We start from the raw sequence: 13,714 nt of genomic DNA, 5'->3' as shown, positions 1-13,714 counted from the left end.
CTTTTCTCATCTTGTTGCCCTGACACGAACAGACATTCTGGATGCCTCAAAATATCTTGAGCTGTCAAAATAAATAAAGGCTCAAACTTCAAAGTGTACTCCTCAAGGCGTAATGTTGGGAAGAACAGGTTTTGTCACTCAAGAGAAAATGAGATCTCTTTTGTCTAGAGGAATTTGGTAGAAAGACGTAGAGCTGCATCAGACAGCCACTGTAGATCTGACCTTTGGTTTTTTTCAAGGTAATAGATGTGGAAAAGTGGTTTTGGCTGTAAAGACAATGTTCTGTACAGATACTGCGGTAAGTTAAAGTTATCAGTCAAAGACAAAAATAAGAACAAAACAAATGCTACATTTTCAGTAGTTTTATTGAAAAATGCCTCTTCTGTTTCAGAAATAAATAAGAAAATAAGGCTGTGTGGAATTCACAAAATGTGCAGTTAAAACATGAGAAAAGCATTTCTATGTCCATAGTCTTGCAACCAAATCCAAACTGCATTGACAGAAAACAACAACTATATTCTGACTTAGAAATCCTCAGTAAATATACAACACAAACATGCAATTCCACCTTTGCTAACAAAAAAAAACCCAAAACAAGAAACGAACAAAAAAAAAAAAAAGTTTGGTCAGATTAACATTTTGTTACAGGCCGTACAAAACATAACAATGAACAAATCTTTTGGGTTCAAATTAATTGTCCTTTTAACCAATGGAGTATCGGAAACAGCTTTACATACTGAAACTGGACAAAAACATCATGGGTAGTGTGAAAGTGTTCAAAAACATAGATACTGTACTTCCTTCGAAATACTTTCTGCTGGTTTTCACATGATTAGTGCATTACACATTGGAGTCCGATAAACACTTGCAGTTATTTTACAAGCAGACATTTAAAGGGAAACACTAAGCAAGCACACAGGTTTGTAATGAGCGAACATGTAGGTTTGTAGTCATCTTGCTAAACTTTCTCATGTCAAAAAATATATGTTCAATATAACCAGGGGTATCAAACCCATATAAGTACTAGTTTTGTTCTGTATAACACTTCATCCTCACATTACGTGATCATGGAAGTCATTTCAATATTACATTTTCTGAGAACTCTTTATCATAGCTATGATGTGTCTGTATTGCCTCTTGGTAGTGATCTCTTTCCACGTTGGTTTCGTGAGTAACCAGGTGATTGTATTGTCTCAAACTCTTCAGCTGGTTCCACAGGTATAGACACTACCTCAGGTTCAGGCTGGTAGCGGTTGGCTAGAAAAGTATTTGGGACGGCCAATCAAAAAAAGTTTGTTTTTTTTCTACATCTTTTCACATGCACAATTTAAATTATATTGCACTATGGACTTCCGGAAAATGCCCTGTGTATAACTATTGCTTTCTAAAGTACCAAAAAAGCTAAATAAAAAAAAAACTGTTGTGATGACATTTACATTAAAAATCCATCAAGCTATTGGATAATAACATGTAGTAAAATAACCAGCTCATACTACAAAAGACACATGGAAATGGCAGAGGAGCAACATTTAGCACTGATTTGGCCAACGTACACAAAGGACATGATGAATAAACATACAAATGGAACATGCTTCAGTCTGGACCAGAGCTGGTGAAGTTTCTTAAGGCTTTGTAAACAGAGGTTATGCCGGTGGTAAGTAAGCAGAGGGTTATGAGGCACAAGCTCAATACAGATGTTAACTTGATTTTTTAGTGAAATGTCCTGGATCATACAATCATTTACAAGGCAAAAAAAAATTAGTTTTATTTACACATATCACCTCTACATTAACATTGCTTTCAGTTATGAAATCCTCTTTGTTAGTAGTTGTTTTGGGTGGTATTTGTACATGCTCCTTCCTTCGTAGAAATGCTCAGGCTCTGTTTTTTTTTATTTCCCAACGGTTTGTGGTTCATGATGCAAACAGGCCAGCAGGTTGCCATCACTGTAGCTTGCAGCTGTGAGATGATGTTAGTGCCAGTCCGCTCCTTTCTTTTTTGTTTTTGTTTTTTGGCTTTTGTAATGTTTGTTTTAATGTTCAATAATTATGTCCATGGTGATTATCCTTACATGCCCCCTAGCAATGGGCAAACATCTCAGAAACAGGGCTTCAAAGTGTAAGCGGCACAGGTGACTTAACGTTTACTATGCCAAACCTGAAAATAGTTCAAAGAGGGTGTGAGTTTTCTCTGTGGAACAAAGTTATTAGCATATTATTTGATTTAATGTAAGTAATCATACACCACTAGCTAGAATGCTTCACATGCCAGTTTTTAAATTGTACATCCAATGTATGGAGGTATTAGAATATGATAGCTCCTAAGTGACTGTTCGCTAAACCCCTCCTCATTTCTCACTAGATTTGAAGACTTTTAAAACCTTGCATTTATTTTTCCAAAAAACAACTAGTGACAAATCTAGTGACTTTTTGGACACACTTAAAGTCCTATCCCTCAGAAAGAGATGCCAATGTTTCTCAGTGAATGTGCTGTTATGTGGCTGCGGCTCCCTAGACTGATCATTGAGTGGGGGAGGGCAGCAACATGTTCACCAGTTTGCCTAAAAGACCAATCACTGATCCCCATTGTTTGTTTGGCTAAATGACTTCTTTGTTTTTGTTAAAATGTTAAATTAAAGTTGAACTTGACTATATACGTTTAATGTTTTTCCTTCATTTGTTTTCCATAGAAATTTGAAAAACAAGGTCAGCTAGAAACAGTTAAAGGCCATCGTTCAAGCACTTTTCAAACAGCTCATGCAGCTAATGTTAGCACAATTCACTAGCTAGCTGCAGCCCATAAAATCTGCCAGGTACAGTTTATCACTGGCTACAAATGAGAAACCTGCTTTTGTCTACCTCTGTCTGAATCAAAGATTCACCGTTTAATAAATAACAGAGAATCTGCCACATTATAATTTTAATCTGCGTTATGTGTCATGTGAGAATGAAAAGCTTGACGAGCATGGCAACTGTAACTAAGGAGGGGGGGCTTAGCGAACGAAACTTTTATGGAAATAAGCTTTCTGTGGAACACTTACATTCATATCTCCATACATTATCAAAGAAAGAGGTAGTGCACCATGTTGCAAATGTCATTAGTCTGCATACACCTACTGCATACACATCTTTATCTAATGTCGTACATGCAGGACCTAGACAGTTCTGAGTGTACCTGTGTATCCTTGTCCATTGTAAGGAATGCCAACACACTGAGAGGAGTCGCAGTATCCAGGGGGTCCTGGAGGTCCCCTCACCCCAGGAGTACCCTGACGACCTGGAGGGCCACGAGGCCCAGCGGAGCCAGAAGGACCCGGAGATCCCGTTCTCGACTCGCCTGGTGGCCCTGCAAAGGGAAGAGAGAAGGTAAGTGAGGCCAGTCTGACATCACCCGTAAATCTTGAGTGGAAATGGTGGGGGGGAGTAACACAGGGCTGTAGCACTGTAATTTAAATTTTTCAATGGCTCAATTAAAAAGCTGGATCCCCCCAAAAAAAAAAAAAAAAAAAAAAAAGAAATCTGGAGCTGTGTGGAGTTACCCCCTGGCCCCGTGTGTCTAGACGGTAAAAACTCAGGATGGAATTTTCCCCCTCTCTCTTTTTCTCTCCCTTAAGTGAGCCCATGTGTTGTCAATGAAGCCACCAAAGAAAGCTCATTGTACAACAATCCAATTCTCCACACACACACATCCACACACACACACACACACAGAAGTGAGTCATCAGTGTGGACTTCCTCCCTCTGGTCGTCAGTTGTTTCTCACTTCATTCACAGAAACAGACATGTCAGTGTTTGGTGTTGTGGGATAGACATCAATAGAAGGTTTCTGTTGTTTTGCAATAGCTTCCCTTGGGAAAGGAAATCTTCTGAAGTGGTGAGCGTTTTATATTGGATATCAATTGCAACTGAGGAAAGGCTATGACCTTTTTCAAACTGACAAATCACTCCAATAATATTTTTAACAATTGTTTCCATAGCTGCATCATGGCCTTCACTAAAGACTGCACTCCAGACACAGAAATTCTCTCCTCAATGATGAATGTAAATATCTTCCATTTAACGTGTAATATTTCAAATGTGCACAGTGTTTGCAGAAGCTCCACACAAAAATCCTCAAGAAAGGAAAGAATTAGGAATATGTTTTTCTCCAGAGGACTTATGTGGTGCAGCTGCCTAAACAAAGGTGTCACATATACTGTAGGTAAATTTTAGTTGGACGGGAGATGGGAGTACTCTGTGTCCTAGAATGGGCCACAGAAGTGTAAAGATAAAGCTGCAAGAGAACAGTTGGACACCAGCAAACTGGAGAACAATGTTTAAATGTGGTCACTCGTGTTCCTGGCTCATTGTGATCACAGATTCAACTAAAAACAGGATAAAAAAGGCTAACTGTGTTACCTGGTGGCCCATTTGCACCTCTTTGTCCTCTGATACCAGTTCCTGGAGATCCTCTCTCTCCCTTCTCTCCTGGCAAACCTATATAAACCAGAAAAAAAGAGGAAAAATAACTTTCACACCAAAAAAAGCAAGTTTTTGGAAAAATCACTAATATCCTAAAATGAGTATGAATCTAAACGACATGTATGAAACACAAGGGAAGAAATTCGTGATATAATAATATCTTGCAACTTGAATCATGTGTAGAATACACAAGGTAGTGCAGTTATGTTGTTATGCCACTGATGTTGGACTGACACTACAGTCTACAGAGTCACTGTCACCATGACTTTGATTATTTCATTGCTCAACATTTGCTTATTATTTCTCTGCCTGCTGCTTTGAAGCAGGACCAAACCTTCAGAAAACAAAGAAAGATAAAGTACCTCTTTCTCCTTGATTTCCAGGTAAACCTGGGCTTCCAGGGAAACCAGTTCGACCCGGCTGCCCAGGCTCTCCACGGGAACCTTGGTTGCCAGGGGGGCCAGGAGGACCGGGTGGCCCTGGGCTGTTGCTACGATATCCCGAAGGAATCTGGTTGAGCATCATGTCAATTCTGCTCATTTGACCTGTAAAAAAAGAATTAAAATCAATTGAGTTTTTGGATGAGGTGTGTATTTTAATGACTGCAAAATTCCCTTAGGAATAAGAAAAGTTTTGCTCACTGTTCACAAGCTGTTCACAAACTTGTCTGGCAATGGAGCGCATCATGTTCTGGGATGCAAAGTCTCCCTGGAAAACAAAGACATTTTCATGAGGAGATGGCACTGCTGTTCGGATTGATGACGGATGATAAAAGGTGTATGAGTCGTTCAATAAAACTGATACATACTTTGTCTCCTTTCTCTCCTTTAAGGCCAACAGGTCCCTGATGACAAAAACAATAATGTTAGACCAAACAATGACAATTACCTCAACCTTCTTCTTAGTCCTTCCCTAAACTCTGTCATGTTATCAGTTTGTGCCTTATTTTTTAATACATACTGGATTTCCTGTGTCTCCTGGTTTCCCTGGTTTCCCAGTAATTCCTGGTACACCTGGATTTCCAGGGCTTCCCTGAAAAAAAGGAAAAAAAACATAGAAAGTGTATTGTTTATTTTAAATTACAGCGCAGTAGACATAATTACATCGTTTAGCTCCTGCTCCCTATTAATGGTTGCATAACAAGCTTTAAGTTGGGACCTATGCTTTGACATCTGCAGTGGGGCTATGGGCAGGGCTGTGTGGCACAACCTGCCAAGAACACTAAAGAGGAGCTGGAAGCACACACATCTTGCTAATGGCTCATAGACCACTCAGGATGGTATAGTGCATGTGAAGTCTATACTGGCATGTTGCCTGTTGGCATGATGGCTGGATTAAGTAGAGTCAGACCACCACCAAACCACAGAATAAGAAAATGAGATGCATGCATCCACCATCCTCGTAACAGTGAAGGGGCCTAGAGACTACTGTCTGCTTTTTTTTATGTGCTGTTCCAGCAGAGTGCAACTGTGGAGCCAGAGGAGTAATTGTTGTAGATATATCAGGAAGTAAAGCACGCTCCGAGGAATATTTATTTGGCTCTTTTCTGTACAACATACAGACACAAACACATGCATACACGTACTCACCATAGGCCCTGGTGGACCTCTTGGTCCAGATGGTCCCTCCTTTCCTGGTGGCCCCTATGTAGAAACAACATACAATCACTCATGGGTTACAACACACTGGGGACCCTGTTCATGCAATGCATCAGTGTCATGACTTTATATTGGTTTCAGCCACGAGTCTGCCATTTCAAATTACATTTATAAGTATTATTTTGGCTGATGCAAGTGAGAACATGCAGTGTAACAGCAGTAATTCTGTGTATGCCAAGCTAAGTGGGTGATCGTATGCAGAACATGATCTTAAGTAAGTGTTGGATCCATTTGTAGGCTTTGAACACAACTGTGCACACTCAGCAGGCCTGGAAGGAGATCTTACCCGTGCTCCACTTGGTCCAACGGGGCCCAGAGGACCACGTGGCCCAGGAGGACCCTGGGAAAAAAGCAGACACACTTAATCAAATGCTAACGATCAAGAACAACATATTTATACAGCTCCTTACTGCCTCTGTTTAACTAGAATTTACAAGACAAAAATCCAGCAGTTTCCCAGTTATTTAGCCAAAGATAATATGTCACCCCAACACTCACAAGTGGAACAATCTCTCTCTTGTCCGTTGACACATCATGTCTACTTGAATTGTGTGCAGACAGTGCTGTTAGAATAAGCTCTATTGTGAGAAGTAACCAACACAAGATCATAGAATGGGACTTTTTTTTTTTTTTACCAAGTCTGAATTTGCTTATTCAAAGGCCAGAATATCCAGTGCTGATGTTCCCTCCAGTTGAATGGTGGGAGTTGGCTGAATGACCTCAGCTGGATGAATGAATGGCTGTTCAATGGCTCGCTATGTCTTGCCAGCCCACTCCTAAATGCACTTCCACCAAAAAGTTCCCATGTAATGTAAAATGGATTGAGCTTGAATTTCAATCTGTCTCCATCTTGACAGAGCAGTGATGTCAATAACGTGAGGAAGCTAAAAGTTAAAAAGTCTTAACTTTGAACTTTAATCCAAGACGTCCCCCAGATGACATCTGCTGTGAGTCAAAGATGCTCAAACTTCAGACACACTTGAAGCCCTCACCAAGTCACAGTCATCTTCAATTATGGAGAAGAACATGTTCCATTCCCTACTTCCCCTTTGGTAACGTGAGTCTACACTTCATAATAATTTAACTGCATCACTGGCCTTCTACCGTTTGTCAATCAATGGGCTGATTTGAAAGTGTGGGTCTCCCTGAGGATGGCATGGTAAACCTCCCACTCTGAGTGTGGTTTCAGGCTCGCCATGTGGCCTGAATCCAGGCTCCAGTAGCAGCACTGCTCTCTATGGATAGTCTCCTGTTTCCTGTTCATAAACCACAAAATGAGAGGGGAGTACTTACTTGCAGACCAGCCAGGCCTGGGTCTCCAGGATCTCCCTTTGGTCCTTGGCGACCCTGAAGGTGGAGGAGGAGGACAAAAAAAGAGGTTTTCAAGATGCTTTAGTCTTTTTTATCCTTTTTTTTAGCCTGTGATTGTGATTTATTCCATGTTTTTACAAGAACATCTGTAGGTAAGAAAATAAAGAAGCGGTCTAGGTGCCTGGGGAGAAGCAAAGATGAATGTGGTGTGTTTTGACTGTAGCTGTGAATCTCACTCACTGGTGGATCTGTGACAGAGAATATTTCAGCTGTTCTGCAACTTTCACACAAACTGCACATTCATATCACCACTAATCATATGTGACAGTGTCTGTCACACGCATTAAAATCTATCTACCACTAACACTTCTCTTCTTTCTCTTTGTTTTGTGTTCCCTAATGTCACATATGAATGCTTTGTAGCGTAGATAAACTTACAGGTTCTCCAGGTAGAGAGAGTCCGTTAGGGCCTTGTGGACCAGGTGGTCCCATTGCGCCTGGGAGTCCTGGCTCACCGCGAGGACCCATGGCACCCTACAGCATTACCCAGACATAAAACAATGCTGTTACATGCCCTCTCTCATAGAAAACAACCCCCAAGACAACTCCAATCAGTCTTTAACTGCACCAATACAGAAAATGAATGTGAACAGTATTGGGAAATGGGCCTTTAAGGTACTTGACATAGGCTCCCTTTAAATCAAGTTGAGGAAAAATATACAGCAGTGTTCGATAACTAGAATCAGATGTGTGCAATTTCCTTGCAGAGCAGTAATAGCTTCTGAAATACCATGGCCACGAGAAGTTGACATTTATTATGTGTGAATTTAGCATTACTGATAAGCTTCATTGGCTTTGAACAGAGTCAGATTATTTGTTTAACACTTAACTTACAGTAAAAAAAAAATTTAAAGCCTGTAACAAAAACACAGAATTTATAATTAAGTGATGAAAGTTTAACTCACAGCTATGCCGTGTTCTCCTCTGTCTCCTCGTGGTCCCTTAGAACCAGGGCTGCCCTGGAAAGGCAAAGAGCCAGAAACGCTGGGTGAGTGTAACAACAGGAGCAGATTCCAAAAGCCTTAAAACCCCAAGCCCTACGAAACTCTCGCTGGGGCTTTGTGAGGTTACCAAGTACACATATTCCAGACTTCTCCTCAAGACGTTTTTACTGTTGTTTTTCCAACAGGCATTTATCTTTTGACACTTCTCTCTACGCCCATATTTCTCTGCATGGTCCCCGTCTCATCATCTACTGGTCCTACCAGAGGAAAAAATAATACCACCCCTGATTCAGGGGACATCCTCTGTTTACTGAAGGCCAACAGTATAGCAGGCAAATGACAAGAGGGTCTATATAGCTGTACGGTTACAACACCATGACTTCCTCTGTACATCAGCAGAGGAAAGAGGCTTTATCGTCATCCGAGCATGTGTGACTTCTGAGAAAAAAATTGATCAAGTGAAGACAGACAGGGGAAGAGGAGGTGAGGACAGACAAGCAGGTATGATACAGTAGTGGAATGTGTGTGGATAGCATCTTTACCTGGGGTCCGGGGGGCCCCTGAGGGCCGATACTGTCCTGGGTGCATGTGCACGAGTGAGGAAGGGATGGGCACTTGGCTTCATCTCTCTGAAAGCGATGACAGAAGAAATTAGAAAAGAAAAATAAATGTGGACTCGAGAGGAGTATTGCAACGGTCCCTTTCACAGCCATTAATAATTAGGACCATGTCTTGGCAAACTGCAGAACACAAGGGGTAAAACTGAAAATTCCTGATGTAATTTTGTGGCAGTATCCTGGCTCCAGCTTTGACTTTGCTTTTAGTTTAAGAAGAAGAGACAGTTTAGAAACCCAACAAAGGTCATGATGGAACAGTGGCTCACGCTGACATGTGACGGGAATCAGGAAAGTTAGTGAGTCAGTGAGGGGGCTTTAAGACCAAATACTCAGAGACAGCTGCAAACCTTGTCCACATTTTTGGAAATGAGTCTCTGACATAATGAGTTATATAACACTGCAATCATTGATGTGATGTATTAATATCTGATGCAAATTACACAGGAATTACTTATAATTGGATAAATGTTCCTGCATCCGGTATTTAACGTAGTGTATCCAAATAAATATGATTTAGTGTCTGCTGTGTGATCTAAAGGAGCGCTTGTTTTCATGTAACCAGGAGGTTATGCTGGCAACAGTCCTATTAGCACAATTACACAGGATACAAGGATCTATTCAGTTCAGCTGAGGCACTTTTCTTTTTTCAGCAATCTACTTATCAGCCATGCATCAACCCTAATCACCACATACCAGTTTAGAGGTAACCTGGACTGTCAGACCCTGAGACGGTATACATACATGCAGTATATACAAGGGTAATGATCCTTTTACTATTCATTCTGAACAGCTAATCATCCTGTTTCACTGGCAATAATCCACCTGTAAAAGAACTTTCGACTTATATATTCAATGATTCTACAATGGCACTTGTTCTTACTGTGCTCGGCAGGTCGCAGCATCTGTCTCGGCTGATCCAGCTCAAGCTGCAGATGATATCGAACATCTGGAGCTGGAACTACACAACAGAAGAAGGGGGGAAAACATTGAGGGGTGTTACAAATGGCTCCCATTCACAATGAAAATGCACATTGTTGAAAACAGACAACAATGAGCCCCTCAGAGAAACAGAAAGATGGAGGTCTTCATCCTTCCAGCCGTCACTGGGAACAGTTAAAACTTAATCGTGCATCTACGCACAAGAGGTTTTGGATATTCATTCTATGGAAAGTTGCGAGATGCTATTCCAAATGAGTTTTTCCAAACCTTTGCGTTTTTAATAAGTTTTTTTAATTTTTTGCTTACTGTTGCAGACTGCCTCCTTCCACCTCCAGACTTGACCAACTTGCCAAGCACTTCATAGCCGTCCAGTGTGATGTTGTTGGCCTCCTTGATGGGCTTCTCTGCCACCTCTTGGCAGTCCAAGTTGAGCTTGACTTTGTCTGGAGAGATGCTGATGTGGAGCTGCAGGAGCAAGAGAGGATGGAGAGAGGGTACTATTAACAAAACATTCTTGTCTTTCTCAGTTCTTCAAAATTGCCAACTTTGATGCAACACAATTAGTTGGCAAAGACTACTAAGAACACTGGAGCTTTTGAAAAGCTGGGTTTGGCCTTCCTTTCTATTTGGAGGGGACGTGATTGCCCTTTATAAGAGCAGAGAAATTCTTTAAGAAAGTGCAACCATAAGGCTGGAAACAACCTCACTGAACCTTTTTAAACCAAGTTGTCTGAAGCTTATAAAGATGCTGATAATGTATTCCGCATAATTGCAAGATTCCAGTGAACTGTTTAGTCTTTACAGAACCACGTTAATTATAGATTCTGATATTACCCAGAGTGGTTACTGATTTGGCATACAACTGCTGTTTGATCCCTCTACAGATGAATGGACCATTAAAAAAAAGGAAATATACAAGAGTTGGCGTTTCAGTGTCACATTAAAGCTGCAGTCAGTGATTGTATAACAACACTGAATGACAAAGTGCCAGATTTTGAAGTTTCCTGTCCAGAGAACCCAGCTCCACATCTTGAAACAATATCATTTGCGGTGTGCCATCAAAAGTCCTACACTTTCCATACTTTCCCTTCTCAGTTGCAAGTTTCCCCCTGCTCAGTCAGACAAGCTTTCTTTATATCAAAAAAAGCAAGCTAAGATACCATCTCTTTCTACAAAGCCATACCAAACACAGACAAGGCTATAGTGCTCAGCAACCAATCACAAAATTACAGTTGACTTCCTTGGCAACAGAACAAACTCTCTGGTGGACCGCAAAGAGAGAGGGGTGTCGTTTATCCAAGGGTCCTGGCATGGATATGGGTGGCATGTATACATTACCTCATTGACCAATAAGTAAACACAATAATACCCTTCAGTCAGTGGAAAATAAGACTTCAGAAAAACTAGCTTTTGAGTGACCACTGCTCCCTCAGATGATGGTGCTAAGTGATCTGGTCTTTCTGCAGTGAAGTGGGAAGTTTTCATTGTGCTCTACATACAGTACATATGGTAAGAGATCAGGCTGACACGTCTCTGCTTTAATGCACTTGACATATTTCTGTGATTTCTATTAGATTAGATTTTATTATTCTTGGCTCTGTCATGACTGTTCTCCCATTTTCATTATCCTAAACCTTGAAGGCCTCACTTACTTAATTTCATGCATGCACTGTTAAGCAGGTGTGAGTTTTGACTATAAAAACATGCAGCTAAGATTCAGTTAGCTTTTGTTGGGAATAAAAAGTAATAAATGTTCAGTATAGAATCTCCATTACATTGGTGTTTATTGCAACAGTGCCAAGACTGATCATGAAATTCCCATTTGGGCTGATCACTTCTGTTGTATCACTCTAAATGGGAAGCTCCCATGTCAGATCTGGCACAAGCAAACAAACAAGGCAACTGTCTGTACATTTGGGTAGAGAAGTTAATTTATAATTTCCTATTTCTAGAGTGTTTTCTTTTTTTAGGGTTAGTAATTCTACTTGTTCAGGTCACAGAAAGTAGACAGCTTCCTGTCGAAAAGAAAGTTGTGGCACAGGAAGAGCACAAAGAGTGCAGTCAGTGGACATTTTGGAAAACTATCCAGTAGGCCAACAAAGACTTGAGAGCCAGCATCAAGGAGTGCTTTGGCTTTGTGGAAATCTCCATTCACCTCCGCCCTCCATCTTAATTAGTGTATGCATATATTGGCACCACTTCCGCAGCTGGAGGACTGAGTTCAAGACTTCTCAAGGAACAGTAAGGTTGGAAGCTAACTACAGTGCACTGATCAGTGACTACAACAACCTACACTCTCAAAATCCCACCACTGTAACTCTGAACACATGACTATACACTATGACTTATGGAAAATGTCTTCCTCACTCCAGTTAACAGGACAGTTCCCACTACGGACTCCCACCCTTGCAGTGTGGGAGGGAATTCCCCAGTGGGATAGTGAGTGGCTAGCATCTGCTTGAGTCATCTTTGAGAGCTTTCCCACATGTTCATCTAGTGGTAGACCACGACCTCTCCAGCCTCAGTTACTGTTTATTAACTAGGCTGAGGAGAGAAGCCAAATCTGCAAGCTGACACGCTGCTTCAGATCATGTTCACGAGACTCCTTAGCTTAAAATTACAAACAAACTTCTAGCAAGTATCAGAAAAATGCTGGTGATGTTTGTGTAAAAAAGCTGATTTTGTTTTTTAGGAAAACAGCTAAATTTCACTTCTCAATTGTTTTATGTGATAATATACTTAATTTAGTTCAATTTTAGACTGTTGGTCGGACAAAGCAAGATATTTTATAGGCTGTAATTAATCATTTATTGGAGAAAATAATCTGTTGATTATTCAAAAACGAAAATAATCCTTAGGTGAAGTTCCATTTGGTTAACCTGAAACTTAAAGGTCAGCATGTGTTTTATGGTGTTTTACATTGTTTTTCTTCACACAATAAGCCCAACTGCCATTTGTGACAAGCCTCATCATTGGTCACTTTGGTTTCAGCACAGACACGCACACACGCATACTGAGGTAATGTTGGGAAACCTCTGACAACATGTAAACACACACCACCACAGCAGTCATCAGTGGCACTTACTCAGCAGACCAGCAAATAAGCAGCTAGGTAAACCGCTGCAGACTCGCCAGCTCACGGAGCACCAACTGCTGCACCACAAACTAGCCACCCAGTGTACATTCAGACTACAGTCTCCACCAGGGCCACAGACTGAGAGAACACACACACAAACACACACAGATCAGGCTGCTGTCCAACTAGACCAGCAGTGATGTCATTTACATCCAGCCCTGACCCAACATTTTCCAGGGTCTCATTCATTCATGAAGTTACCCTACAATTAGTTGTGTAGACGCTAAATGGTCAAACGGAAAAGCCAGAACTCTCTGATCCAGGAGCCAATATATCGCTCTCATCGGTCCCTCAACTCAAAAAAATGTAGTTTATAAAATCAGGAAGTGGCCGAACTTTGATGTTGGATAAGACCCGGCTACACTGAAAAGGTTCATTCATTTTGATTCCTTTGGAATTAGCGTGGAAAAGAAACCTGTGTACTAAATAAGGAACACACTGTCCTCGGGAACAAACTGAAATGCAGTTGGACGTGACTTGGAGTCATGCATCTTAAGCTGATCCAGGTCAGTGTGAAAATATACTGTCCCTCATTGTTCTGCTCTCTATGCCCTGCTGTGGTGCAACATAACAGAGGATGTTTCATATT

At 41.1% G+C, this 13,714-nt stretch overlaps 1 protein-coding gene across 4 annotated transcripts in view; it reads right to left on the bottom strand.

Moving 5' to 3' along the window:
- Positions 1 to 347: 347 nt before the first annotated feature.
- Positions 348 to 13,714, bottom strand: part of col12a1a (collagen, type XII, alpha 1a) — a 54,699-nt gene continuing 41,332 nt past the window's right edge. For 3 of the 4 annotated variants that reach the window (XM_071497895.1, XM_071497896.1, XM_071497899.1), the window contains 15 exons: positions 10,296 to 10,454; positions 9,931 to 10,008; positions 8,976 to 9,062; positions 8,395 to 8,448; positions 7,868 to 7,963; positions 7,412 to 7,465; positions 6,405 to 6,458; positions 6,050 to 6,103; positions 5,421 to 5,492; positions 5,269 to 5,304; positions 5,102 to 5,168; positions 4,823 to 5,005; positions 4,398 to 4,475; positions 3,175 to 3,345; positions 348 to 1,257 (listed from right to left, as the gene is read on the bottom strand). In XM_071497895.1, the coding sequence (XP_071353996.1) occupies positions 1,115 to 1,257; positions 3,175 to 3,345; positions 4,398 to 4,475; positions 4,823 to 5,005; positions 5,102 to 5,168; positions 5,269 to 5,304; positions 5,421 to 5,492; positions 6,050 to 6,103; positions 6,405 to 6,458; positions 7,412 to 7,465; positions 7,868 to 7,963; positions 8,395 to 8,448; positions 8,976 to 9,062; positions 9,931 to 10,008; positions 10,296 to 10,454 (1,386 nt within the window). In that variant the 3' untranslated portion in view covers positions 348 to 1,114. Of the gene's footprint in view, positions 2,158 to 3,174; positions 3,346 to 4,397; positions 4,476 to 4,822; positions 5,006 to 5,101; positions 5,169 to 5,268; positions 5,305 to 5,420; positions 5,493 to 6,049; positions 6,104 to 6,404; positions 6,459 to 7,411; positions 7,466 to 7,867; positions 7,964 to 8,394; positions 8,449 to 8,975; positions 9,063 to 9,930; positions 10,009 to 10,295; positions 10,455 to 13,714 lie in introns of all 4 variants that reach the window. The other variant, XM_071497897.1, reaches the window with a different exon arrangement.

The sequence above is a fragment of the Trachinotus anak genome, unplaced genomic scaffold, assembly GCF_046630095.1.
Source record: "Trachinotus anak isolate AG129_WGS33_773 ecotype Australia unplaced genomic scaffold, CSIRO_AGI_Tana_v1 ptg000015l, whole genome shotgun sequence".
NCBI lineage: Eukaryota > Metazoa > Chordata > Actinopteri > Carangiformes > Carangidae > Trachinotus > Trachinotus anak.
This window is presented reverse-complemented; position numbering and strand designations above follow the sequence as displayed.